We start from the raw sequence: 25,466 nt of genomic DNA, 5'->3' as shown, positions 1-25,466 counted from the left end.
AAAACGGCCGTGGGCGGGGCCTCCGGGGGCTCGCGGCGGTTGGGAGCGGGGCGGGACCCGGCGGGCACTTCCGGTTCCGGCTGAGGGGAAGGGGCGGGGCCGAGGTTGAGGTGGGAGAGTTCGGCTGTGACGAGGCGTGCCGGTTGACTGTGGGAAACTCGGTGAGCGAGCCCGCGCTCCCGGCCGGGCTCCGGGGTCGCCGAGGTGCCCCGGCTCCTCGACGAGGGGGGAGCGGCGGGCAGCGCGGCGAGGCCCGGGGCGCGGGGCCAGTGCCGAGCCGGGAGTGCGGGGGCAGGGCCGGGCAGAGGGAAGTCGGGGCGGCGGCGGGTGGAGCCGTCTCCGGGGGCGGGGGCGGCGGCCAAGTCTATTCGGAGGAGCCGCCGGGGTGGGGCTTAGGAGGGCGTGCCGGGTCGGGGCCACGTCGGGGTTCCTCGGGAGCGGGGTGGACGCCGTGGCTGACCCGGGCGGCCGGGAGGGGCTCCTCCGGCTTTTGAGGAGACAGTGTTCTAGAACTTTCTTTGGATGGGGCCGTGAGGTGCAGGGTCGAGGCCCGCGTTTTCCCTTGGTCCCGACTCCCGTCCTCTAGGAGTCGCTCTCCGGGGCTTTCTGAGGTACCCCGAGTCCTTCCGCCCCTTCGGAGGCGGACGCGGAGGTCGGGAGACCTTGGAGCCCCGCTCCTACCCCGGGAGGGGCTGCTGGTTCTCTGTGGGCCCCGATGGGAGGGCCGCGGGCGCCAGGGCCCCTTGGCTTCCCCGGGGGACGGGGGCGCCGCAGCTTCGGGAGAAAGCGCGAGGGCGTTACGGAGACGGGGCTGGGGTGCGGGGGGCGGGAGCGTCTGGCGCAGCGCGCCCCTCGGCGGGGGGAGGGGGGCGGGGCGGGGGGCGGGGCGGGGCGGGCCCGGGGCGGCGAGGCGGCGAGGACGGCCTCCGGGCTCCACGAGTTTCCGATTCCAGACGCCGCCCCGGTTCCGCAGGCGTGAGGGGCCTCCCGGACTCCACCGGGAAGGAGCCGTCCGAAAAGGCGGCTCTGGGTGTGTTAGCGCCCGGACTGCCGGGGCTCGAGCCCGTGTCAGCTAGGCCTTGGAAGGCTCTGAGGTCGGGTGCGGGGGCCGCCCAGCTGTCACGACTCCTGTTTTTTCTGTGCTCCGTCAGGAACAGGCTCACATCTCCCCGTTGGAAAGCTGCTAGCAACAGCATGAGTCTGCAGTGGACTGCAGTCGCCACTTTCCTCTATGCAGAGGTCTTCGCTGTGCTGCTGCTCTGCATTCCCTTCATTTCTCCCAAGAGGTATGGCCCGTGGAGCGGGCAGGCGAGCCAGGGAGAGTTGCTCCGCAGCTTATGCCTGCAGAGTTGGTGGGCCCTGGAGTTGAGGCCAGATGGAAACAGGTAGAACCTGTCTGGGGTAGGGGTGGCAAGGGCTGTGTTGATTATCGCCAGCCTTCCCCACAGTTCTGCTCTGTCACATCTTGCCGAGTTCCTTTCCTGTGCGCCCTGCCTTCTGGTCTTCAGAATGTCCCAGAGGGGAGAAGACCTAGTTATGGTTCTGGGAATGCTGCCCTCCTGCCGCCCCCCGGGGGCCCTGGCGTTCAGGGGATGGCATTGTGGGATCTGCAAAACTTGCATCACGGGGTCACGTTGCCGTTGATTTGGTGACTTCTGTCCTCTTAACTAGTCTCACTGGCATTGCGTAGTGCCCTCATGAGCATTACTCAGCCTATGAAGGCTGGAGCCATGTTTCTTTTCAATGAACAGAGGACCTGTAAAAAGTTAACTTGAAATTAATTTTAATTACATTTACCATATGAACACGTTTGGACTTAAATTGGGACATTACAGATAAGGCTGTGTTCTCACGGATATTTTTTTAAAAGCTCTCTTTTAATGAAAAAGTGTAGGCCCTGTTGTGATGTGATAGAAAGTATACAACATTGCTTAAGGAATATTCTTGACAAAAGCGAGATCTGAGTCACCTCGTACAGTTCACAGACCATGCAGAACAGAGGCCCCCTTGGAGCTGCAATCTGGGAAGCTTTGTAGGACAAACAACCTGGTTTCTGCAAACAGTAAACTGGGAAAGAAAAGAGGGCAAGGGAAGAGGGAGCTTATAGAATAAGAGAGACTTAAGATACTTATCAACTAAATGCAGAATCAGAATCTTGTCAGGATTCAAACAAACCAACTAAAAATAATTGTCTCAGTTGGGCTTTGGAGTTCTGGCTCTGGAGTTCTGATGATGAGAGATTCTTGTTGATTTTTTTTGAGGTCTGGTGATGGCATCGTGATTAGTATTTTGGAAGGCTCTTCTCTGATAGAGCTGTATCCTGAAGTATTTATGGAGGGACATGAAGAGAGGTCTGGGGTCTGCTTCATGGTAATCTAGGGTGGTGGGAGTCTAGGTGACCCACGATTGGTCACGGGGGAAAACAGTTTAAAGAAATGTGTAGGTGGCAAGCATTTTGATACTACAGAGGAGAAAGTAAGTTTCCCATTTCCCTCCCCAGAGCCTACCAGTGTTTAAGACTGGTTTTCTAGAAATTTCTATACACGGACACGTATCTTTTTTTTCTTTTTAACGCTCTTGAATGGATGTCATAAATTGGAGAATTGCAGGCAGCTGAGGCTGACTCTGTATGTGATATTCAGCCGTTGGAGACGAGTGCAAAACTGTATTTCTGTTCCCAGGGCCCTGGATCCCAGGCGTGCGTTCTTTCTCTTCAGCCCTTAGCCTTTTTGTCTTCTTCACAGATGGCAGAAGATTTTCAAGTCCCGCCTCGTGGAGTTGGTAGTGACCTATGGCAACACCTTCTTTGTGGTTCTCATTGTCATCCTTGTGCTGCTGGTCATTGGTGAGTGAGCTACGGCTGAGGGCAGCTACCTGACCTAGGCCCTTTGACGTAGCCTCTGCTGCAAAGCCCCGTGCCATGTTCCATGAGCAGTGTACAGTTTTGGCTTCTCAGAGACAGACCACTGAAGTACGCCTGTCTTTCTCTTGGGGGAGGAGGCTCCTTTCATCCACAAAGATGGCGATGCTGACTGCTGGCAGGGCCTTCACTTTGACCAGCAGCCTTTGTGTACCCGGTGATGACCACCTCATGTCTTAGGGAGCTCCTCACGTCCTTCCAGAGCTGAAACCAAGAGAAGCTAACTGGCTCATGCTGACCCTGGTCTAAGTAGCGCTGCTCCTTGGGCACTTAGCAGCGTCAGTCTCTCCCTCAATGCCTGAAACGGGCCTCAAATAGGGGACTGAGCTACCAAGTAGATAGGGAGCCAAGCTGGGAAAGAAGCTGCCATGTCCTGAAGTATACGGCGGACAAGAGGTCTGATAGCATATCTAGGGGGCAAGTCCCAGATCTCTCTGGATCTGGGTCAGACTTCAGGTTCCTCGAAGTCCTTCCAGTTCTGAAGTTCTATAAACCCTGCATTGAGGTACACACCAGCAGGGGCTTGAAAGAGGAACAGGGGTGGGGCCTGAGGCCAGGTGGTGGCGTGATTGTTTGGAGACCGGAGGAATCAATATAGCTCTCATCTGTCTGTTAAATGTGCATTTTGCTGCGGTAAGTGATCAATATATCCCCCTGCTTGGTCTCCAAAGTACTGGCTCACTTCTGCCATAGGCAGTGGTCCTGTCTCCAAGGTGTGATGCCTGCTTAGACTCAGGGCACTTCTGTCTCCCTGAGTCCCCAGCAGAAATGTGGCAGGGGGTGGGAGGCCAGGGGGCCATAGTTCAGGGGAATGTGCAGGGCCCCACCCACCAGCTGCAGCATTAGGCGTGTCTCCTTCCTGATGTCTCGGGGCCTGATGGGATAGGTTCAGGCAGGACTGCCTCTGAACAGGTGAGATGTAGCCTATCCATTCCCAGCCATGGAGGGTGGGTGCCAGCTGCCCACAGATCTCACTGTTCTTGAAGTACTTGGTAAAGCCCCAGGAGGCAGCTCTTTCCAGTCAGGGTTCTCTCCCTCAGCGGCCTCTGAGTCCAGAACAGATAGGGATTATGCGTGTCTTCCCCTGAGCAGGAAAAGCCAGGCTGCAGGGTTCTGGAATTGGGTGTGTGTGCTTTTGCTTTTGGGTGTGGGCTGGGGGCAAGAATTGGGGTGGGGAGGGACCGTGCTGGGGGTGTTCACTTGGGGCCTTGCCCGTCTGCAAACCAGACTCCACGAACTCTCCTAGTATGGCAGAGTGGGCCGGGGGGGCCCTTTGCAGAAGGCAGTAGTTGGCAAAGGTGTCATTCTTCTTTTTTGGGGGTCAGGGAACTGCTTGGATGTTCTAGAGAGACATCCTGCTATGATGACAGGCTGCTTTCTGTCCTAAGGGTAAGAAGCATAATCTAGAGAGGCCTACCTAAATAAGTTGTTAGCTAGTAACAAATACTAATGACATAACATAACCAGCTAGAATCTGCAGGCCTGGCTGGCCCCTAGCCATCACTGGGAGGGGCCTAGGGCACATCTCACTGGGGGAGTGGGCTTAATGAGGGTCCAGGGTCAACTGCCCTGGGCTGGAGGCCTGAGATAGAGGGCAGCACTCTGCTGCGTGACTTGGGCTAGTTTGGCCCAATGCCCCCATCCCTAGTCTGCTCTCTGCCATCAGCCAGAGGTGGTCCTGGAGGTGCTGGGGTTTCTGGATGCAGAAGACAGTGTAGGAAAACATGGTTTTTGTTTGTTTGTTTAAATCACAAAAATAACACATCTTTAAAAATTCACAAATTCAACTTAGAAAGTTAAAGTCCCCCATAATCCCGTGTCTCACAGGTAAATATTGTTAAAAGTTAATGGTATGTTTCCACAGGCATTTTCTATGCTGCCGTCTTTATTAAACTAGTACATACCGTTTTGGCTTGGATTCAGATCACAGTACACACTGTTTTGGATTGTGCTTTTTCCACTTACTGTATCTTAGGCTTTTTTTCTTATGGCAGTCTCATTCTTCTTAAAGATTGGGTAGTATTTTATCATATGGTTATACTGTAATTCCTTCTTTATAGGCATCCTCATATTGCACATATATGCAAATCTTTCTCTAGGGTAAATTCATAGAGGTGGAATGGATGAACCCAAGGGCATGAACATTTAAAAATTTATGTCTTAGTTTGGGCTGCTATAGACCATAGACCGAGTGGCTTAAACAAAAGACATTTATTTCTCAAAGTTCTGGAGGCAGAAAGTCCAAGATTAAGGTGCTGGCAGATTCAGTGTCTGGTGAGGGCTCTCTTCCTGGTTCATAGGTGGCTGTCTTCTTGCCATGTCCTCACATGGAAGAAGGGACAAGGGAGCTCTCTGGGGTCTATTTTATAAGGGCACTAATCCCATTCACGAGGGCCTAGCGCTCACTTCCCAAGGGCCCGTCTTCCTAATATCATCTGGTTGGGGGTTAGGATGCCAACTTAGGAATTTTGGGGGCCAGGAACACGCAGTCCATAAAAAACATTGTTGCCCTGGTTTATATCCCTGCTAACAGTGTTGAAAGAGGGTTTGCTTCTTGGTACAGATGTAACACAAAAACACCAGTAAAGGGAGGCAGATTTTTATAATGTAAGATCAGCTTAAAAAACAAGCAGTCTCAAACCAGAAATTAAGAACCAGATAATAGCCATACAGTGACACTTTGACCCTCTCCCATGGGGGTCCGTTAAGAGCCCTCTTTAGGTAGATCTTTACATACTGACTTACAAAGATGTCTCAGATGTTCGCTTTGGCAGCACATATCCTAAAATTGGAACGAGATAGAGATGATTAGCATGCCCCCTGCACAAGGATGGCACACAGATTCATGAAGCAGTCCATGTTTTTTAGCACATTGTAGGGTATACAGAAGTAGAAATAAAATGTTGTACACATGAAACTTATATAACGCTACAAGTCATGTACCTCAAGAAAAAAGAAGTTTCAGGGTTGAGGAAGAAAAGCAGTAGGTATGGGATGGTTCCATTTCTTTTTTTTTTTTCTTATTTTTTTTTAACATCTTTATTGGAGTATAATCGCTTTACATCGTTATGTTAGTTTCTGCTGTATAACAAAGTGAATCAGCTATGCGCATACATAACATCCCCGTATCCCCTCCCTCTTGGGTCTCCCTCCCACCCTCCCTATCCCACCCCCCAATCCCGCCCCCTAGGTGATCACAGAACACCGAGCTGACCTCCCTGTGCTATGCAGCTGCTTCCCACTAGCAATCTGTTTTACTTTTGGTAGTGTGTATATGTCCATGCCACTCTCTTACTTCGTCCCAGCTTACCCTTCCCCCTCCCTGTGTGATGGTTCCATTTCTATTCCACAAACGCATAGATGTGAATATACGGGTGAACCAGAGCGCTGTGTGGCCAGCAGCAGCTCTCCAGAGCAGAGGCTGTTCACCATTCAGCAGGTGTTTGTGTGCCCCCTGTGCGCCTAGCACTATGCTAGGCCCTAGGGGTGTAATAGAAAAGATTTCTGCTCTTGTGGCATTTGTAGTCTAATTTGGGGGAGATGGACAATAAACCTGTAATTGGGGTAATTTCAGATGTGTGTATTGCAAAGAGAATGACATCAGGTAATGGGACTGAAAATGACTGCTTTTTAGCTAAGCTGGCCACATGTAGTAGGTCCTGCTGGAGGTGATTATGTTATGGGATTCTTACTCCTTCTGCATTTCTGCTATGTTTGAACCTTTGATGAGCGTGAATTTCTTTTGTAATCAGAATAAAACAGTTTAATAAAATGGGTTATAAAGCTTAGAAATGAAAACCCTTGAATCTTTAGCAGGCATGCTTCAGGTCTTGACTCCTAGGCAGCTCACGCCTCCCTAGCGGGCATTTCCATAAACAGGAGTACCCCGGCTTATCAGTTAGATGGCCCATGGCCAGCTCAGTTTGAGATAAACAGAACCAAGCATTGGGGGCACCATGGGAAAGGGGAGCTGCCTCTGTTGCTGGTGACGTCTCAGATTCGGTGAGCATCTTGACACGGAGAGCAAGCTCGTGGCCTGGGTCGAATGGGTCGGGGGGCGGTGACGTGAGGAAAGCTGGAGGAGAGAGGAGGTCCAAGGGCTGTGCTTCTGACAAGGCATCCCCCAAGGTGTGTAGAGAAGGGGGAATAGCAGGGGAGACAGATTCGAGGGAAGCAAGGCTGCCCCAGCTCATGCCCCCTGTCTTACCTGGACAACCCAGCCTTGTCTGAGCGGGAGCTAAATGCCCATATCTCTTCTCTGCTCCGCCACAGATGCTGTTCGCGAGATTCGAAAGTATGATGACGTGACGGAGAAGGTGAACCTCCAGAACAACCCCGGGGCTGTGGAACACTTCCACATGAAGCTTTTCCGTGCCCAGAGGAACCTCTACATTGCTGGCTTTTCCTTGCTGCTGTCCTTGTGAGTGGGGAGGGGTGAGGGACTGTGAAGGGACCTGTGGGCTAGCCCATGACTTTGCCTCCTCAGTCTGTGGCCTTGAACTGGAGGCCCTTTCTGTGTTAGGGGAACCACACAGTTTCCCCAGAGGCCTCTGATTTTTCTCCTGACCTCCGGAGGCAGCATGGAGGGTGGGAGAGGGCTGACTAGAAGGTCAGAAGACCATGTTCTGGCTCTGCCGTAACCTGCAACACGTTCTTTTAGGACAAATGTCTTATTACCAGCTCGCTTTCTGTACACAGAGTGAAGTAAATGACGGGCGTTACCCTCCTCTGGGAGAGGCTCTTTGGAGCCCAGCTTAAAAGGGACCAGTTGAACAGGGGCTTTTTGTGTATGGGGTCCTGTCCTGAGAAGAGTGGGCAGAAATGGCACGAAGGGGCTGAGACCGACCCTGTCCCCAGGGCCTTCCCAGATGTAGACCTGTCTGTCACAGGAGCATGAGACCTATTGGAGCCTGGGGGCCAAGGGCTTCCGGAGTTTTTGGGAAGAGCCTACCGTGAGGTTACTGAGAAGTAGGGTGAGTGTATGGATTCTTGGGCATTGGAATGACTGTCTGGGTTTCAGTTTTTCAGAAAAAAAAGGTTAGTTGCTCAGCTGAGCGTGGCCTCTCTGGGTCAAAGTTGGAAAGTGGCGGGTGGTGGAGCTGGAAAGGGCTTTTCAGGGGGATACATTTGATCACAGGAGTGATCTGCAAGGCTGCTGTTTTCCAACTTCTGAGAGTCAGGAACTGAGAAGGCTGGGAGGAGTTGGACGCATACCTTAGAGTTTTAGGGTTTCAGGAAGCTCCAAAAAAGAAGTATGATCTTGTGGCTGAGACTCTCCTGACTGCTCTGCTTTTGTGATCTCTTCCAGAAGGAAATCTCCAGGGCAGGTATTATCTGACCAGGCCAGGGGACAGTGGGTAGCCAGGTGTACCAGACGAGTGAGTGTGTGCGCAGCTCTGTCCTTTCTGCGACACTGTGAAGCGAGGTGTTCCAGCTTAACTCCTGCAGTTGACTTTAAAAAATTGACATATAGCACAAATCGGCATCTGGTTCTGTGAGTGACAGATGCAGAGTAGAATAACACCGCTACCGTCAGGGTGCAGAGCAGTTGTCAGTCTCCTAACCCAAACAGGTGAATTCAAAGAAGAGCAGTCCTCATTTATACCTCCGCTGTTCCCGAAGGGACGCGTGGAGGCTGAGAGAAGAGAGTGAGATTTGGGCCCACCGGTCCCATGCTCCTTCACAATCCCGCTCTGTGCTCTGTTGTGTCATCTGCCTCCCTCACTTTGCTCTGACCTCTCCATTTGACAGGCGTGTAAGGAAGGCTTCATCGAATTCCCTTTAAAACGGGTCGGGCATAGTAACTTCTTGGGCCTGGTTGTTCCAGCAGCCATACATCTGTTGCCTGTCCATCTTAGCTTGCTGTGCCTGCCATACCCTCTCGTGTCCCTGGCCGGTAGCTGATCAAAAAAAGGACGTGAGGTTGGTCTTGTGTGACTACTTAGAAAAGGAAACAGTGACCCCAAGGATCAGTGTGGATTCATCGGTTGCCTACAAATGAGCTGTTTAATTGTTTCTGGAATTTTCTGAGGTGATATACTCCTCCCTAGTCTAGCGGTCAGATCCTGTATGGCAGCTGTGGCCCTTGAGGAACTTCTCTATTTGCATGACATTAACCATCCAAGAAAAAAGATTACCTGTGAATTCTCTGGCTGTCCAGTGGTTAGGGCTCTGCGCTTTCACTGCCGAGGGCCTGGGCTCAGTCCCTGGTCAGGGAACTAAGATTCCCACAAGCCGCGCAGCATGGCCAAAAAAAAAAAGAAAAAAAAAAACTTACCTTGAAGACTGGACGGCCAGGTGGCCTCGCCTGTGTGCGTGTGAGCTGTTTGGGCTCTGGTTCTGCTTGAGGTCAGTAAGGACGTTAATAACCCTTCATAATTCAGCGGGCCTTTATAAATGGGAAAGGGCAGCCCGAGAGAGATGGAGCGGCCTGCGTTGCACAGGTTCCAAGTGGCCAGCCCGAGCTCACGCCTAGTTCTGACCCTCTGTTCAGATGCCAGCTAGTGTGCATTGGAGTGAGCAATTAGTGCCAGATTGTTGGTGTATAGCCTGCCTCTGACCGTAGACTGGATAGTGGGCTGCTTTTTTCCCCTGGATTTTGGTAGGAAGGTGCCTGGATCAAGTACATGATCTGTACATCAGCCTTACTAGTCTAAGTTTTAGGAGTCCAACGACTTTAATCTCTTAGTCCCATTTGTATGTCTGAAGATTATTAAGTAATCTGGTAGTATAAAACCTTTGGCGGAAGTTGAGGCTTTAAATAAACAAATAAGAAAATACATCCTCTAAAATGCTATTGTAACCACTGTTGACACATATGTTTGTTAAGTACTTTTCTAGACTTTTCTATGCCTAATAGCAGCTACCACTTGTTAAGCATTCAGTGTGCCAAGCACACATTAATTTTTATAGTAGCTTTGCGAAGAAACATCTGAGGTTCAGAGACCCCAGTTCCCAGAACTAGTCAGCAGAGCTGAGAATTCAGACTTAAAGTGATGGGACCTCAGCAGCCACATGCTTCTTCAGAACAGGGTCAAGTTGTAACTACCACGTGGAAACATGGGTCTTCCACTGAGTTTGTCATTAACATTGTTCTAGGACAACCCATCTGTTTCCAGCATTCTTAGGTGTCTACCAGTTCCCCACTGGTGAACATCAGGCCGCTCTCCCCATTATTCTGATATCATAAACCGGGAAAACCCCTCTCAATTGTCACTTTGCGTGCCTCTCAGCTAGACCGCCTGGTACTCTTCAAAGTGTCTCTGCCCCTCTTAACTGTCTGTCTCTTTCTCATCCGTATTTGTGCAAGTCTCACTTGCAGGTACTGGCTCAGTCCCTGAACCCCCATAGGCTGTTTGGGAAACAGCACGTGGATCAGGGTGGATGGGTCAGGAGTGGCCAGAGAGAGGGTGGGGGGTTTTGAATGCCAGTTTCAGGGTTTGTACCCGACCTCTGTGTGGTAGAGCACTGAGTTTTTCCAGTGGTGCTGCGCCATGGTCAGAGTTGCGTGTTCATACTTGGCGCCTGGGATGGAGTAGAGCAGGAGAGCCTGCAAGCAGGGGGACCAAGTCAGAGGTCGCTGAACTGAGAGATGCTGGTGGCCTGAACCAGGTTTCAGAGGTGCTGGTGGAAGAAAGGGGAGGAACTAGTGGGGATGCCAAGCCTCTGAGATTGAGGTGATGGTGGTTCTCCTGTGGGTGCCCACAGAGTGGCAGCTGTGGCAGAACCCAGAGGAAGGCTGCACACCCACCCGCGTGGAAGGAAGGGAGCCGGTGAGGCCTGCTGGAAGGAATGAAGAAGCCGGGGTAGAGGAGGGGGATGACTTCACCGAGGGGTCGAGGAATGGGCGACAGGGAGGTGCTGGCGGGGTGGGCACTCCCTGGAAGTGAGATGGAGGGGAATGAAAGCAGATGCAGGGAGAGGCAAGACTGGGGGAGAGACAGCAGGTTAGTGGGTGAGGGGACCACAGGGGGAGAGAGCAATGCTCAGAAGAGAGGCTGGGGGTGGCGCTGGTTCCTCATGGGGCTGGGGTCAAGAGCACATTGGGGGAGAATTCCCTAGCTGTCCAGTGGTTAGGACTCTGCACTTTCGCTGCTGAGGGCCCAGGTTCAATCCCTGATTGGGGAACTAAGATCCCACAGGCTGTGCGGGGCGGCCAAAAAAAAAGCACCTGGGGGGAGCCTTGAGCAGCCCTCATAATTGAAAACAGGGGCCCCAGGCTTAAAGGACGCATCACATACTTAAACAAGCCTGCACTTCCCTGCAACAGTCTGCTGGGGCGGGGCGGGAGGGGCAGGGTCTGGGCTTTTGTCTTGCATCTGCTTCGTGGTCACTCTGACGTGGGGCAGCTTGCTACCTTCCCCGGTCCTCACGCTCCTTTCTCTGTGGGCTGGGCCCCAAAGTCTGAGAACAGCTGTCTCTACTCAGAAGCCTGGGGGTGCTCTAACTCTTTTTTTTGTCCCATGTGATCCCCTGCTCCTGTGTGTTTTTTTTAATTGCGGTAAAATGCATTAACATCAAACTGGCCATCTGAACCATTTTTAAGTGTACAGCTCAGTAGTGTTGGGCCCGTGCGCACTATTGTACAGGCAGCCTCCAGGACTCTTTATCTTCAAAACTGAAACTCTGTCCCCACTCCACAGCCAGGGATCTCACCTCCTGAGCCTCTCTTCCTCGTTACCCAGGGAAGTGCTGCCACAGTGGGGCTGCGCCATCCCAAGCAGGCTTCCTGCCGCCGGCTTTGGTCTCCCAGCCTGCCCACCTTGCCCCAGCCAAGTGACCTTTCTGGCATGTAAAACCGACTCCACCACCCCCTGCTTCCAGTGCCTTCAGAGCACCTGTGGCATCAAGGCTTGAAACCTACATCCTGCAGCCCTCTGCAGTCTCTGCTTCGGCCTCCCCGTGTCGTGAACCAGCCTCGTGGGTCCCCTTCTCTGAGTATTTCTGTGGCCCCTGCCTGGAACCCCCCAACTCTTGCCTGCCGGTCTAGCCAAGACCTCCCCTTCATGCTTATTTGGGCCTTCCCTCCTGATTCTGCCGTGCAAGGCCCGTGCTGTGCTGTGGGCTGGCCTACAGAGCTGTCCTCCAAGGGCCCCAGCGGCCTGTGAGGGGCAGCATGGGGACCTGGGCTCACCCCCTTTAGTCTGGTTGGCTCTGTGCCGCCTTCACCTTAGGAACTGAATGGAGTGTCCTGGGCAGACAGGGACAGCTTCAGGCCCATGTCCAGGTTGAACTCATCAAACTGCTGTGTCGAGTGTTTTAGGTTGGATGCCCAGCTCTTCAGGTCTCCTGAGCTCTGACAGCAGGACCGCCGGGGGGTGGGGGCAGTGCTCGTGAAGACACACATGTCTGGGTGCCCCGAGGATGTGGATGTGGACGCCGTTGGTCCCAGCACTGCGTAGCGGGCCTCTGGTCTGTGATGGGTGTGGTGCAGGGCACCATTTAGCGCGGACGCGGGCAGCGCGGGCTCTGTCCCGCATGCTCCTGCTCATCCGTCGCCTTAGTGCTTACTTGCCTGCTCTGGGACCTCCTCTGGTCGGCATCCCTCTGGAGCTACAGGTGTGGCTGCACAGCAGCTCTTGCTGGGCTGAGTTTTGCATGTTCTGAGAGCAGTGCTCTGTTTTCTCCGCCTTTGCTAAAATGTTACTGGTCAGGACCCAAGTAGTGGTCGTCATGCAGACCCAGGAAGGTCCACCCTTGTGCGTGAGGCCCCTCGATCTGTAGTGACCTGAACTTGGTCCACAGTTACCTCTTGTTTTCTGCCTACCTCTCTGGGGCTGGGTTGTGTCACCACAGTCAGTCCAGATGGAGCTGCCCGTGCTTTGCTACAAAGTTCCTCTGCTTAACTGCCAGTGACTTGAGGGCTGGGTTGTCTCCTGGAAGGTGATCGTGCCCTTTAAACTGCTGGTGGGGCGGAATCCATCCGGACCTGATGGGGTGAGCGGGACGTTCTGCTGTGCTTTCTTTGCTTTTGGGTCAGCCCTGCTTGCTGCCAGCGTTCAGCTCTGCAGATAGTTGATGCCCAGGCGACCGCTGGGGCTTGTGTCGATGGCGAGACAAGCCAGAGCCACTGTGTCCATGGAGGCCACATGGGCCCAGCAGGCGGGGATGAACGTCCAGCCTGGGCTCTGCCGCCTGCAGTGGCCATGGGGCGCTTTCTTCCCTTGCCCAAGGGAGTATAACAGCCCATGGTGGTCCTGAGAGACAGATGGGCGTAGTGAGAGTGGACTTTGGAATTGGCTGGGTTTGGATTCTGGGTCTGTTACTGTCTAGCTGTGTGATCTCGGGTAAGTCACTTACTCTCCGGAGCCTTTTTCCGTACCTGTTGAGCAGGGGTTGAGGATGCCTCTTTCAAGCGCTTGGTGTGAGGATGGAGGTGGCTTGGGTTATGTTCTCAGCATCATGCCTGGCACGTGGGGAGTGCTTAATAAACGGTGGTTGTTACCGGTATCACCCCAAGTAGTGAGAGGGTTTTGTGGGATTTTTCCCACTCGTGTGGTAGGCTGTGCTGGGCCTAGGTAGGGAGTTGAAGAGAAAGCTGGTGTTGGCCTTCAGGGGTCTTACATTCCAGGCTGGGCACAGGGTGGGGAGCATGGGGGCGGGAGAGCAGAGTGGGACAGAAGGACAGAGAGGACGGGTACTGCAGCCAGAGCAGAGGGTGGGGGAGGGCTGCCCCAGGGAGAGGCCGAATAAGGGTTGGAGGCGGCCAAGCCGAGGAATCCTCAGGACCCTGGGCATCCGGTTCTCAGCACTGGAGGCAGCATAGAAGAGCCAACCCCCTGTGGTGTCACTCAGCTTCAACAGTGAGTGTCTCCCTGGCCAGTCTCGTTTCATTGCCCCCTTACCCATTATTCTCTGGATTATTTTGAAACCAATCCCAAATATTATGTTTACAGGCAAAATAGTATTTTGGATTATCGCTTTGAAAAGAGAGGGACTTAATTAAAAAATCATAAGCACGCTAGCATCTTGCTTATTACAAGAACCTTACAGTAACTCCTTAGTAACCAACTCAGTAGTGATCGCTCACGTTTCCCAGATTACTTTGCAGGTTTTGTTTATGCTTTTTTACTGTTTGTTTAAATCTAGATAAGGGAACCTAAGGGGTTTTTAAAATCTGATGCTCGGGGCCAACCCAAAGATAAAGTGATTTAAGTGGAGGACTGACCTTAGAAGGCCAGGTAAAGGGATTTCTGACCTTTATTTCCTCTTGATCCAACGATCCATCCATCAGCTGCCATCATTTTCTTTCTTTCTTTTTTTTTAAAAATTAATTAATTTATTTTTGGCTGCGTTGGTCTTTGTTGCTCTGTGCGGGCTTTCTTTAGTTGCGTCGAGCCGGGGCTACTCTTCGTTGCGGTGCACGGGCTTCTCATCGTGGCAGCTTCTCTTGTGGAGCACGGGCTCTAGGCATGCAGGCTTCAGTAGTTGTGGCTCGCGGGCTCTAGAGCGCAGGCTCAGTAGTTGTGGCGCACGGGCTTAGTTGCTCCGTGACCTGTGGGATCTTCCCAGACCAGGGCTCGAACCCGTGTCCCCTGCATTGGCAGGCGGATTCTTAACCACTGCGCCACCAGGGAAGCCCTGCCATCATTTTCTAAGACTACAAATACAGTAGTGCTTCACAGCTCAGCACTGGGTAAGAGCCTTTTTGATAAGTCCATTGATTTCTAGTTCCCCCCTCCCCCAGCCAGACTCACCCCAGCTACTAGTGTGCTGGTGTCCTGTGGGTGCTGGGCCCAGGAGGGGGCTCTGATAAAGGGGGGACTGTGTTAAAGCGGGGGGAGTTGCTACGAAGAGGCCACGGAAGACCATCTGACACGCATCGGCTTCTTTTAAAATATGGATCGTTTGCTCAGCTACTGGATTTTGGCCTAAGAATTCTCTTCATACTCTATAAAGGCAAATGGTGAATGACCTCTTTGGGGGCAGGGTGCCAAACTACAGGGGTTCAGTCTTCCTGATTCCAAGGTCATCGGAAGCCTGACGTTCCAGGAGGGCCCCTTTCTCTGAAGGCAGAGGGTAGGGGGGAGTGGAGAGCAGGGCTGGAGATGGGAAGGGCGATTGGCTCCTCCAGCCCAGCGCCTTGTGACCAATTGCCTGCAGGCTGGAAACACTCACTGTGAACAAATGTGGCTGGTGTGACTGAGGAGCTGGATTTTTCATTTAATGTAATTTTAATTTATTTGAACTGAAAGGGCCTCTGGTGGCCTCTGTATTGGACGGCATAGCCAATGCCACCTCTCGTTCTTTGCTTTGTTGGTTCTCCACCCCGGGCCAGGCCTATTTCCTGGGCTTTTTCCACAGCACATCGCCATCGCCCACTGGAGACACTGCCTTGTTGCCTTTGGACTGGAGTACCGCATGGGGTACATCTGGGCTCCACAGCTCCCTCCTTCCCATTCCCTCGAAGTAGCCAGGAGGCCACCAGCATATTTTAGCGCTGGAACATCTGCCTAGGTTGTCTGGCCTCTTTTGGTTGCTCTCTGTCCCCCAGTTTATGCAGAATCCCTCTGCTCCCTGGTTTCAAGAAGGCAACGTGACAGGCTCACTCCTGTTCGCTGGTTCTCTTCAACTCCAGAGGGCCCCCCGCCCCCGCTCCCTCTAGCTGGCCTTGCTGTCCCCAGGGTAGACAGGCACCACCTGGGCTTAAGCTGGAGTTGCTGCAGGGCCTTGGCCTTTCCTTGACCCTGGCCCCCTCCCATTTTGTCCGACCTCAAGGGTTAAGAGGAAGGCCGAGCACGTGTGCTGAGATGTACTCCTGAGATGGACGGGGGCAGCCCTTGGAAGATTTTCCCTGGATCTTTTTGAGTAAACTCTCCTTCTTCCTATTCTGCTGCCTCCTTATTTTCATGACTCCAGACTCTGTAGGGTGAGAGTTTCCTGGGGCGGCTTCCACCCTGTTATTACCGGTCTGCTTTGTCCGAAGTTTTTGCTGGGGCAGCACCTGGCTTTTGGCTCCTCGCCACGGTGGCCACCTCCCCACGCCGCCGCGCCGCCGCCTCCTCAGTGTTTTTTGCTGGCGAGCTGGGCCGAGTTCACCCGGAGTCCACCTGCCACCCTGTGGAGCAACGCCAGAGGCAGAGCTGTAGTCGGCCTGGAGAGTCAACAGGTGGCGCTGTGACACCAGCTTCCCGCTTCCCCAGGGCAGCAGGGTGAGGGGAGTTGCCTGCCCACCTATCTCACCGACCCGAGGGCGTGGCACCTGGGAGATGCCTGGTAAATGCTAGTGGGCAGGATTGGCAAGGGGGGGGCACAAACATAGAATATTCCATTTGGGACTTGGGAGGACCCTCCCCCTTGCTCTCGTCCCACTTCCTGTTAAGTCCAAGTCTGCCTCCCCCTGTTCGCCCACAGGAGGGAGACAGGATGGGTGTAAAGCACATGTGAAACCACGTCTCCATAGCTTGATGTGGTTGGCTCTGTTTCTCCTGCCGATCCTTGTTTACTCAACCTTTTATAAAAGCATGAAAGCCCCACTCAGCGTCCAGAAACATCTTACCAAGAAAACCCAGTTGAATTCAGGTATTTGGGGATGACATTTGTCTGCCAAGGACACATCTGGATTCTCTTATCGTTCTTGCACTGATTTCTCTCTCAGTCGCTGGGTGCGTTTAACCCAGACCCTGGCCCCTCTACCAGCCCTGAACTTTTGGGAAATCCCTTCGACTTGTGGCTTCTCACCTGTTGTCCAGAAATGGCTAGGAATAGTTACCTGCATAACAGTACTTGGACAGTCAAGTGGAGCACGGTGGAGGATGGCCAGCAGGAGTGGGGACAGCAGTCCGTCAGCCTTCTCTCTAGGCTGACGTCTCTGGGCTATTGAGATTTGGAGATTCTGAAGCTCAGCACCTTCCACCGTGTGCCCTGCTCTGTCCTGGGTCTCGGTGGAGACTCAGAACACTGAGGGGACAGACACAAAAAGGGCACGTTGATGTGCCTGGGAGAGGGTGGAGGCTCTCGAGGAGTGTTGGAACTGGATCTTGGGTGAATTGGGGGCAGGCACAAGAGCATGGGGCCTAATGTGTGAGGGGCACTAAGAAGTTCTAGAAGACCAGCTCCTGGGCAGTCCCAGTCGGCCGTGCTAGGGAATGCTGCTCTTGGCTTAGCCAGGGGCCCTGCAGGGGCACCCTTTGGACTTGGGCCGGGGCACTGGGCTTTGCCCCCAGCTTTGGTGATGAGTGTTTTCCCAAGTGCCTACTCAGCTACCGCTGCAGTCACAAGCCTGGCTGGCTCATCAACACGGGTCTGACATGGCGCCTTCCTGCTGCTGTTTCTCGTCACCCTATTGCTCAACTGACTGGCAAGCCCCGCCCGTGTCTGCCTGTGTCCCCCTCTGTGCGGCTGGGCCGAGGGAAGGCTGAGTCCGGGGAGAGCCAGGGCCCCAGACTCACATTCTGTCCTGGCCTGAGGTGTGCATCACACACATGGGAGACGGGGGGAGTCATCTGCAGGGTCCCTTCCCAGTGGACCAGGTGGGGGGGTGTAGAGATTGAAGGTGCATTCCCTGGTCTGAAGGCGTTTGTGGCTGGGCAGCCAGTTGAGGAGCAAGTGACAGTGTGATGCGGGGAGATGATTGGGAGGAGAAGAGAGCAAGAACCATGCAATCAGATGAGGGGGCCCAGGGGCTGGTGCGGGAACATGTGGAAGGGGGACCTGGGAGGTTCAGGAGAGGCTTTGAGGGGAGAGTGGTAATGGAGCTAGGTCTTTTTTTTTTTTTTTTTTTTTTTTATTTTGGCTGCATTGGGTCTATCGTTGCTGCACATGGGCTTTTCTCTAGTTGTGGCAAGCGGGGGGCTACTCTTTGTTGCGGTGCGCGGGCTTCTCATTGTGGTGGCTTCTCTTGTTGCGGAGCACAGGCCCTAGGCGCGCGGGCTTCAGTAGTTGTGGCTCGCGGGCTTCAGTAGTTGTGGCTCGCGGGCTTCAGTAGTTGTGGCTCGTGGGCTTCAGTAGTTGTGGCTCGTGGGCTTCAGTAGTTGTGGTGCACGGGCTTAGTTGCTCCGCGGCACGTGGGATCTTCCCGGACCAGGGATCAAACCCACGTCCCCTGCACTGGCAAGCGGATTTTTTTTAAATGTCCCCTTTTTTATTTTTAAATTTTATTTATTTATTTTTAATTTATTTTTGGCTGCATTGGGTCTTTGTTGTTGCACGCGGGCTTTCTCTAGTTGCGGTGAGCGGGCACTCCTCTTTGTTATGGTGCGCGGGCTTCTCATGGCGGTGGCTTCTCTTGTTGTGGAGCACAGGCTCTAGGCGCATGGGCTTCAGTAGTTGTAGCACGCGGGCTCAGTAGTTGTGGCTCGTGGGCTCTAGAGCACAGGCTCAGTAGTTGTGGCGCACGGGCTTAGTTGCTCCACGGCATGTGGCCTCTTCCCAGACCAGGGCTCGAACCCGTGTCCCCTGCATTGGCAGGCGGATTCTTAACCACTGCGCCACCAGAGAAGCCCTGGCAGGCAGATTCTTAACCATTGCGCCACCAGGGAAGTCCCCTGGAGCTGGGTCTTGAGTCATCAGCGAGAGTTCTCAAAGAGAAGGGGAGACACCCCTGCAGACTGGTGGGCTGACGTGCAGTGACAGGAGATGAGGCAAGTGAGGACTGGCATGTTCAAGAGCAGCCAGTGGTTTGGTGTTAGTAGAGCAGAGGGCCATGCGGGTGGTGAGGGGACAAGAGCCAGCTCGCAGAGGGCTGTGTGCCAGCCAGAACAGTGGGCAGGCGTCAGAGGGATGGAAGCAGAGGAGTGACATGATCTGATTGTCTTGGAGGAAGATCACTGGCTTTCCTTGGGGGCATGGATTGCAAAGCTGTATGGTGGAGGGTAGGGAGGAGGCCACTTAAGAGCTATTAAAGTCACCCAGGAAAGAAGCAGTGAGGCCACAGGATGACTGGGGCCCAAGGTGGCGTGCAGGCCCAAGAGCTTGGGTAGCTCAGTGACGGCGTCCACCACAGCGCGGTGCAGGGGCAGTTGGCCTGTCATGGATGGGCTGAGTCGGGCATGTCTCGGGGACATGCAGGAGCCACCGGTGAGTAGGCAGCTGGGTGTCAGGATTTGGCTGAGATAAACCCCTGTCTGGGGTGGGATTGGCGGGCGGTGAGGGTTGCTTGAGGCAAGGGTAGGGGAGAGTTGAAAGGGGTGACCCGTCAGCTGTGCCAAGTGCTACAGAGTGGGTGCCCCAAGGACTCCAGGGTGCTCCTTGGATTGGGCGGTTAGGGCACCGGTGATCATGCTGGTGGCGTGGCCAGGGCAAGATATAGGTTGGTGTCGGTTGAGGAATGGAGGAAGAGAGGAGGGGCTTGGGCTGGTGGGAGGCAGAGCCTCGAGGGGTGAGGTTCTGGAGGGAGGAATTACCCAGAATCGTCTGGGGCTGGGTTGGAGGAACAGGTCTAACAGGAAGGGAGAGGACGTGGATGGATGGCGTGGATGGATGGTGTGAAAGACACGTGGTCGGGGTGGGGCATCTACCCTGGAGGCTCTTTCCCTGCGCTGAGGGGGAGGCCCTGAGGGCGGGCGGGGGGCTGAGCAGGTTGAGGTGGCGGGAGGCCCCCTGGACAGCTCTTGCGCTGGGTACCGCGTGTTTGCCCGGGCTCTTGTTGGCAACCCTGGTTCTCCATAAGTGGGGATGGGCTGGGACGGCGCCGAGGAGAGCTCGGCCCCTGCTGTACTGCCGTGGTCCTCACTGCCACCACCATCCTGGGCCTGGCCTCCCTGGGTAACTGGGGCGACAGCTGTGGTCGCTCACAGTGCTGCTGGAGTCCCGCCCCATGTCAGCCGCCTGCACAGCCTCGTCGGGGGGGGGGCAGGCGAAGGGGGAGCGTCACCTTTGGGCTTGCCTGCTCCATCTTTGCTGGCTGGGTCCGCCAGGTGGCACATGTGCCCTCCCCCCAACCCAGTCTCCGGCTGGGAGGAGCGGCCTCCTCCACGTCGCCAGGATCTGCTCAGAACTGCCTGAGCACCCTGTGCTTGCGAGCTTGGGGCTTAGTCAGACTTGCCTTTCTTTCTGGGCTCCCCCGGTGACTGCCACTTTGCCTGTGTGACTCAGGCACGTTGCTTCTCTCTGGGTCCTGGGGCACTCGGGAGCTCCCTCCACCTCCAGGGCTTCAGCCCGGTGGGGGGCAGGCTGGTGGGCAGTTGTGGCTGAGACAGGGAAACCTGAGCCCTGGGCCACGAGGTCCCGGTCGCTAATTTTAGAGAGCACATGTCACTGGAAACTCTCCCTTCCTGCCAGGAACCAGTAGCCTGGCTCTCCCCGTCCTGACAGGGGCCCCTGGAGCCGCTCCCTAAACCAGGAAGTGTGATGGGTGCCTCACAGCCCCTGCGAGCCGCTCCCCCTCACGGCTCATTCCCAGCAGGGACTCTGCCAGGGCCTGGCCAGGGAGAGCTGGGTGACTTGTTTGCTCTCCCGTCCCTCCCTAGTCCCCTCGTCCCCTTGGGCCTGATGAGCAGCAGGTGTCCACAAGAGCCCTGCAAAGGCCAGAGAAGATGGCTCGGAGCAGGCAGCTTCGGCTGCTTTGTCTCCTCTGAGCGAGCACTTTGTTGTGGAAACACCCTGCACATGCTGAGTCCTCCCCTTGCCCCCGGGGCCTGCCCATTCTGCACCCTCCTCGGGGCAGTGGCTGGCCAGACACGTCCCAGGCATGTGGGGAAGTGCCCCCGCCGCCCCCCACTCTGAGTCCTCCCGTCCTCTCTCCTGCCAGCTAGCATCTCAGGGCAGGGTAGCTGTTGGGAAACGGAGCAGCGTGTGCTCAGCTGCCACGCGCTTGCCTCTCGTGGCTGGTCTGAACCTGAGATGTGTGCCTGGGCCCTGATTTTTCATTTTCTGTCCCCCTCGCCTGGGGAAACCTCAAGGTGGTGATGCTTTCTAACAGGTGTGGTCTGGCAGCTGCCTGTAGACTGCATTTGGGAAGGGGGTGAGGAGAGAAGAGTTGTTTCCATCTCTCTCGTTTGGCCCGGGTAGTGGTTCCCTGGAAATCGAGCACATGTAGTGGTTGGCAGCTCAGGCCTTGGGATCAGACAGGCAGGAGTGCAGATTCCAGCCACATTCGTTTCTGGCTCTTGACCAATTGCTTCAGCATGCTGAGCCTCCGTTTCCCCTCTGTGAAACAGGGGCAGTAGTAGCAACTGTCTCACAAGGTGGGCTGGAGGATTCGGCCGGCCCTTTGGAAGCCCCCGCAGCACTGGCTGCTCTTGTGTGGTGTGTTTGTTTGTTTGTTTTGCCGCATGGCATGTGGGATCTTAGTTCCCCAACCAGGGATCGAATCCACGCCCCCTGCATTGGAAGCGCGGAGTCTTAACCGCTGGACCACCAGGGAAGTCCTGGGCTGCTCTTGTTTATCAAGGCGAGCCCAGCCTTGCAGCGAGGAAAGTGGCAGCATGGCTGCTTTGGCACGTCTAGGCCCTGCCCTGTAAAGTGCCGGGTTCTAGGCCTTTAGGCTGTATCTAGGCATGGCCCCTTGTGTCCTGTCAGGCTCCTGCTTCCTGTGCCTTCTGGGCTGGAGGAGAGCCCCAGGGCTGTGAGCGGCCTTTTGGGCGCACTAGTAATCATTCTGGTGGCAGAGGACAGCTCCTGGCTCTATCTTTCCCCTCACGTTGCCGGTGTGTTTTGCTTCGCCGCCCTGGCAATCCAGAAGGACAGGTCTAGGCTGCAGGCAGGTGTGGGGTGGGAGCAAACAAAAAAAGTTCATGCTAGCCATCGTGCCCTCTTTCTTGTGCTCACTTCTCCCTTCTTTTTGTAAACAATTACAGCCTGCTTAGACGCCTGGTGACTCTTATCTCCCAGCAGGCCACGCTGCTGGCCTCCAATGAAGCCTTTAAAAAGCAGGCAGAGAGTGCTAGTGAAGCGGCCAAGAAGTACATGGAAGAGAATGACCAGCTAAAGAAGGTGAGTTCGGCCTTCCCGACCCCCCCATGTGACATTCTTTATGGGCCACAGCAGCTGCCGTTAGCCTATCAGGCCGGGAAACGTGCAACACTGCTGTTGTCTGAAAAGCGGAGGAGTTGGGTGGAGGGATGAAGGGGGGGGTACTGGAGGGGTCTGGGGGACGCGATGGGAAAGGGGGCGCCCTTGCTGCTCTCTTGCCTCTACCCGCTGTGCATCCAGGCCAGACTCTTCCCTGATGAACTGACTCCTTAAGGAGCCGAGCCCTGTGCTGTGAACATTGGGCAAGTTAGCACAGAAGAACACAAGATAGGATAGGACCAATCTTGGTCCCCTGAGGATTGCTATCAACTGGGGACGAGGCGGGGTAGTCCTAGAAGGCTTGTCAGAGGAGGTGAGGTGTGAGCCAAGCTGGGAAGGAGACAGATGGACTTGGATTCATAGGCAGGATAGAGTTGGACGGGCAGGGGTGAGTTGGGGGCTCCTCGGCTGGAGTGAGCTGTGGAGCTTGGGGAGAGGAAGCGATGGCATTGGTCAGTTGGGGGTCACTGGCAGCAATCCCCAGATGACAGCAAATGGAGTCGTTGGATGGACTGGTCAACTTGGAGGAGCTGCCGAGAAAGGAGGCAGGGCTGGGGGCCAGGGCAGGCAGGGCGTGTGGCCTGGGAGCTGTAGCAGGTGGCCCTGCTGGCCCGGGCTTTGCCTGGTGGCTGGGAACAAGCAGTGGCCCAGTTCTGTGCTGACATTTCCGAAGGGGCAAGTGCCCAGGGCAGCTTGAGGAATCACAGCTCAGTGGGGAGGACGGAGCTGGACTCCTTCCCTCCCTCCTTCCCTCCCTCCCTCCTCCCTCCTGAGTAACCCAGGCCCTTGGCACTGTTCCTAGGAAGCTGCTGGTGGAGTCAAGTTGGATGGCAAGGATGCTGAAGTGAAGGTGGAGGAAGAGAACAGGAGCCTGAAGGCTGATCTGCAGAGTCTGAAGGACAAGCTGGCTGTCAACAAGCAAAGTGAGCACTGTCGTCGGGTTGCCCCCGGCCCCCAGAACTCGGGAGCCTCTGCTGGTGGCTGCCACACCTCTCTTGCCAAAGTATTAATAACAAACTCACACGCAGGCTCAGGAGCTGCGTGAAAACAAACAAATGGCTCCCTGCTCGTCCAGCCCAAACACAGCCGGGCTCGGCCCCAGCCAGTGGGGCTTAGTGGTTTAGCAGTACACTCAGGGTCCCACCAAGGAGGGCCCAGGAACCCCAGAGGCCCATGGGCTAACTCCGGAGCATCTCATCCAGCGCCAGGCGTGGCGAGTGGCGCTCTGTGCCTCGTCACCAGGGGCCTGGTGGGTGGGGAGGGAAAGGCTGCATCAGAGCTGGTTGAGATGTTCCCATCTGCTCCCTTCCTGAAGGCCTCTCTCGACACACCTCTCGTTCTCAGCTTTGAGGCTGGGGTTCTGCTCCCTTGCCTCCTGCTCTCACCCTCAACCTTTTCAAAATGTTTGTCCCATGCTGTCAGCCTCCCTGCAGTCACCCCTGCTGAGAGCCATGCAGGGTCCCTCCATTAAAGGGGTTGGGGGGCGATCCTCGGTGTTCTCCTGCTTGTCCCAGCTTTGTTGGCCAGCCCTTCCCCACTTTTGGAGGCTTTCGAGGCAGCTGGCAGAGGAGCTTTCTTGAGAGGAGTGGTCTCCCAGACACCCTCACTGGGGACAGATTTGGGGCGGCTGCATCTGCTGTCTACAGCAAATGGCGTTTTTCTCCCTAATCCTCATCTTGTAATTTTCCTTCCTTCACCACGTGCATCATCCCCAGAACTGGAGAAAGCTGAAAATGAGGCTCTGGCCATGCGGAAGCAGTCTGAGGGCCTGACCAAGGAGTATGACCGCCTGTTGGAGGAGCACGCGAAGTTGCAGGTCAGCATGCTCAGCTTGCTCTGTTGTAACCGAGCCCCCCCACCCCGCGCAGGCGCAGAGCAGGCCTCCCACTCCCTTAGCCTCAGGGCCAACCTGTCCCCTTCGAGAGGCCTCGGCAGCAAGCTGGCTGCTTTCTCTCCCAGTCCCCCTTTTTTCCTTTGTTGCCGCTGAGTCTGGGGCCAGCGTGGGCCCAACAGCCGGAACCCCTTCTGGAGCAGGAGGGGTGTGGCCTGGCAGATGGCAGCCACTTACTAAGGTCGCCTGGGCAGTCGGGTCAGCCCTCTGCACTGTGGGCCTGCCCAGCCTCGTGCCCAGCATCAGTGCCCTTGAGAAGAGCTCCTTCCCTTACGCGTACCCCCTGGTCCATGGTGTGGGGCCCCTGACTCTCGTCTAGGTTTACTGAAGGGCCCCATCAAGTACCAGCCAGAGACGTGCAGGGGAAATTCCACTGCTGGCTGCTGGCCTTCCCTCTGTAGGGGCTGCGGGGTGATGTGAGGCCGAGAGCTGGGGACATCACAGCCAGCCCCCACCCAGTAGGTCCGAGTCACTGCCACCACCTACGCCCACAGGCCCGGTCTGAGTCCCCAGGCTACCTGCATTTGGAAGCTCAGGTGGCCTGGAAATTGGGCATGAGGGCTAGGTAAACACCCCTAAGTTCTGACGGTTTGATTCAGTGCTTGGCGGCCTGAGTTTGGGCACTGTGGAAGGTGGAGAAGGAGGGCCCGGCCCCCAAAGGGGGACCAACAGCTTCAGTGCAGGGCGGGCTCACTGGCAGGACCTGTGGAAGGTGTGCAGAGTTGGGAAGAGCCTGAACTGGGACTTGGAAGGGACTCAAGTTCGGAGACAGCCGTGGGCACGAGGGTGGGGGTGAGTGAGGCCCAGGAGAAGGTGGTGCTGCAGGGTTTGGGCTCTGAGAAAAGAGCGACAGCAGAGGCTTGTCTCCCCTCGCCCCCTCGCCCCACGCCCCCGCCTGGCTGGAGTTAGGGTTACAGCCCTCGTGGAGTGGGGCCACTCCCACCCTGGCAGACTGTGAGGTGCTACTGAGGGCGGGGGGGTCCCTTGCTCATCTGACCACCTGGCATCTGGGGAAAGGGGCACCCCACCGGGCCTCTGGGGTGGAGGGGCTGGAAGGCGAAGGGGAGGAGTGTGCCTGCCAACCCACTGCTTTGCAATTTCTGTCCCCTTTGCAGGCGGCGGTAGATGGCCCCACGGACAAGAAGGAGGAGTGAGGGCCCCTGCTCCCCGCCCGTGGCTGGCTGCTTCCCGAGAGCCCGGCCTCCCTCGGTACTTCGGCTCGCTCCCTTCCGCTTCCGTTCCCTCACGCCGCTTGCAGTTCCACGCTCTCCCAGCATTCTGTAGGGGACTCAGATCCCACGCAGGATGAGTAAGGCTGCGGCAGGTCTTGCTTCCCGCTGGGTTAAGCCCCTTCATGTTGCGCGTTGATGCTCGGGGCTCCAAGACCCCTTTTCTCTGGTCCTGCAGGAGGGCAGGTGGAGCAGGAAGAGTAGAGTTTCTCTTGGGGCAATAAACGTTGTTGTGTTGTGTCCGTGGTGCGTGCGTATAACTGAGGCCGCAGGGAGACCTCCTTGTGATCCCTCTCCCTGGAGTGGCTGGGAAGGTGGCGGCAGGCAGCTCGGACAGAGACCCCCGCTCCAGTCTTTGCCCTGGAGGCCTTCCAGACATTTTGTCTCCATTTGTTCAAACCCCTAAAAGGCTCCCTCATCCCAGGCTGGGTGCAGGCTCACACTTGCCCTCTCTGCCCCTCTGCCTCCTGCTCCC

The 25,466-nt window shown here is 55.5% G+C and overlaps 1 protein-coding gene and 1 non-coding gene across 4 annotated transcripts; both read left to right on the top strand.

The window, feature by feature from the left end:
• The first annotated feature begins 62 nt into the window (after positions 1 to 62).
• Positions 63 to 25,233, top strand: BCAP31 (B cell receptor associated protein 31). Of its 3 annotated transcripts, none has more exons than XM_036839479.1 (8): positions 63 to 161; positions 1,152 to 1,286; positions 2,745 to 2,845; positions 7,193 to 7,340; positions 21,658 to 21,793; positions 22,674 to 22,794; positions 23,587 to 23,687; positions 24,878 to 25,233. In XM_036839479.1, the coding sequence occupies exons 2-8, from the start codon at positions 1,195 to 1,197 to the stop codon at positions 24,914 to 24,916; spliced, it is 738 nt and encodes a 245-aa protein (XP_036695374.1). In that variant the 5' UTR covers positions 63 to 161; positions 1,152 to 1,194; the 3' UTR covers positions 24,917 to 25,233. The 3 variants fall into 3 exon arrangements, with proteins under 3 accessions (XP_036695374.1, XP_036695376.1, XP_036695375.1); XM_036839481.1 differs by having other exon boundaries at positions 90 to 110; XM_036839480.1 differs by lacking the exon at positions 63 to 161 and adding an exon at positions 404 to 611.
• On the top strand, positions 5,681 to 5,785 carry LOC118889393. Its single transcript, XR_005018527.1, has one exon. It is a non-coding gene; the product is annotated as a U6 spliceosomal RNA (small nuclear RNA).
• Positions 25,234 to 25,466: the final 233 nt, after the last annotated feature.

The sequence above is a fragment of the Balaenoptera musculus genome, chromosome X, assembly GCF_009873245.2.
Source record: "Balaenoptera musculus isolate JJ_BM4_2016_0621 chromosome X, mBalMus1.pri.v3, whole genome shotgun sequence".
Taxonomy (NCBI): Eukaryota; Metazoa; Chordata; class Mammalia; order Artiodactyla; family Balaenopteridae; genus Balaenoptera; species Balaenoptera musculus.
Note: the sequence above shows the minus strand (reverse complement) of the source record. Positions and strands in the feature narration are given on the sequence as shown.

Bases quoted from the DNA above. Each gene is read 5' to 3' on its own strand.
- BCAP31 (XM_036839479.1), top strand. From the start codon at position 1,195: ATGAGTCTGCAGTGGACTGCAGTCGCCACTTTCCTCTATGCAGAGGTC. The intron at 1,287-2,744 runs GTATGGCCCGTG...TCTTCTTCACAG, and splicing joins CCCTTCATTTCTCCCAAGAG to ATGGCAGAAGATTTTCAAGT. The intron at 22,795-23,586 runs GTGAGCACTGTC...CATCATCCCCAG, and splicing joins GCTGGCTGTCAACAAGCAAA to AACTGGAGAAAGCTGAAAAT.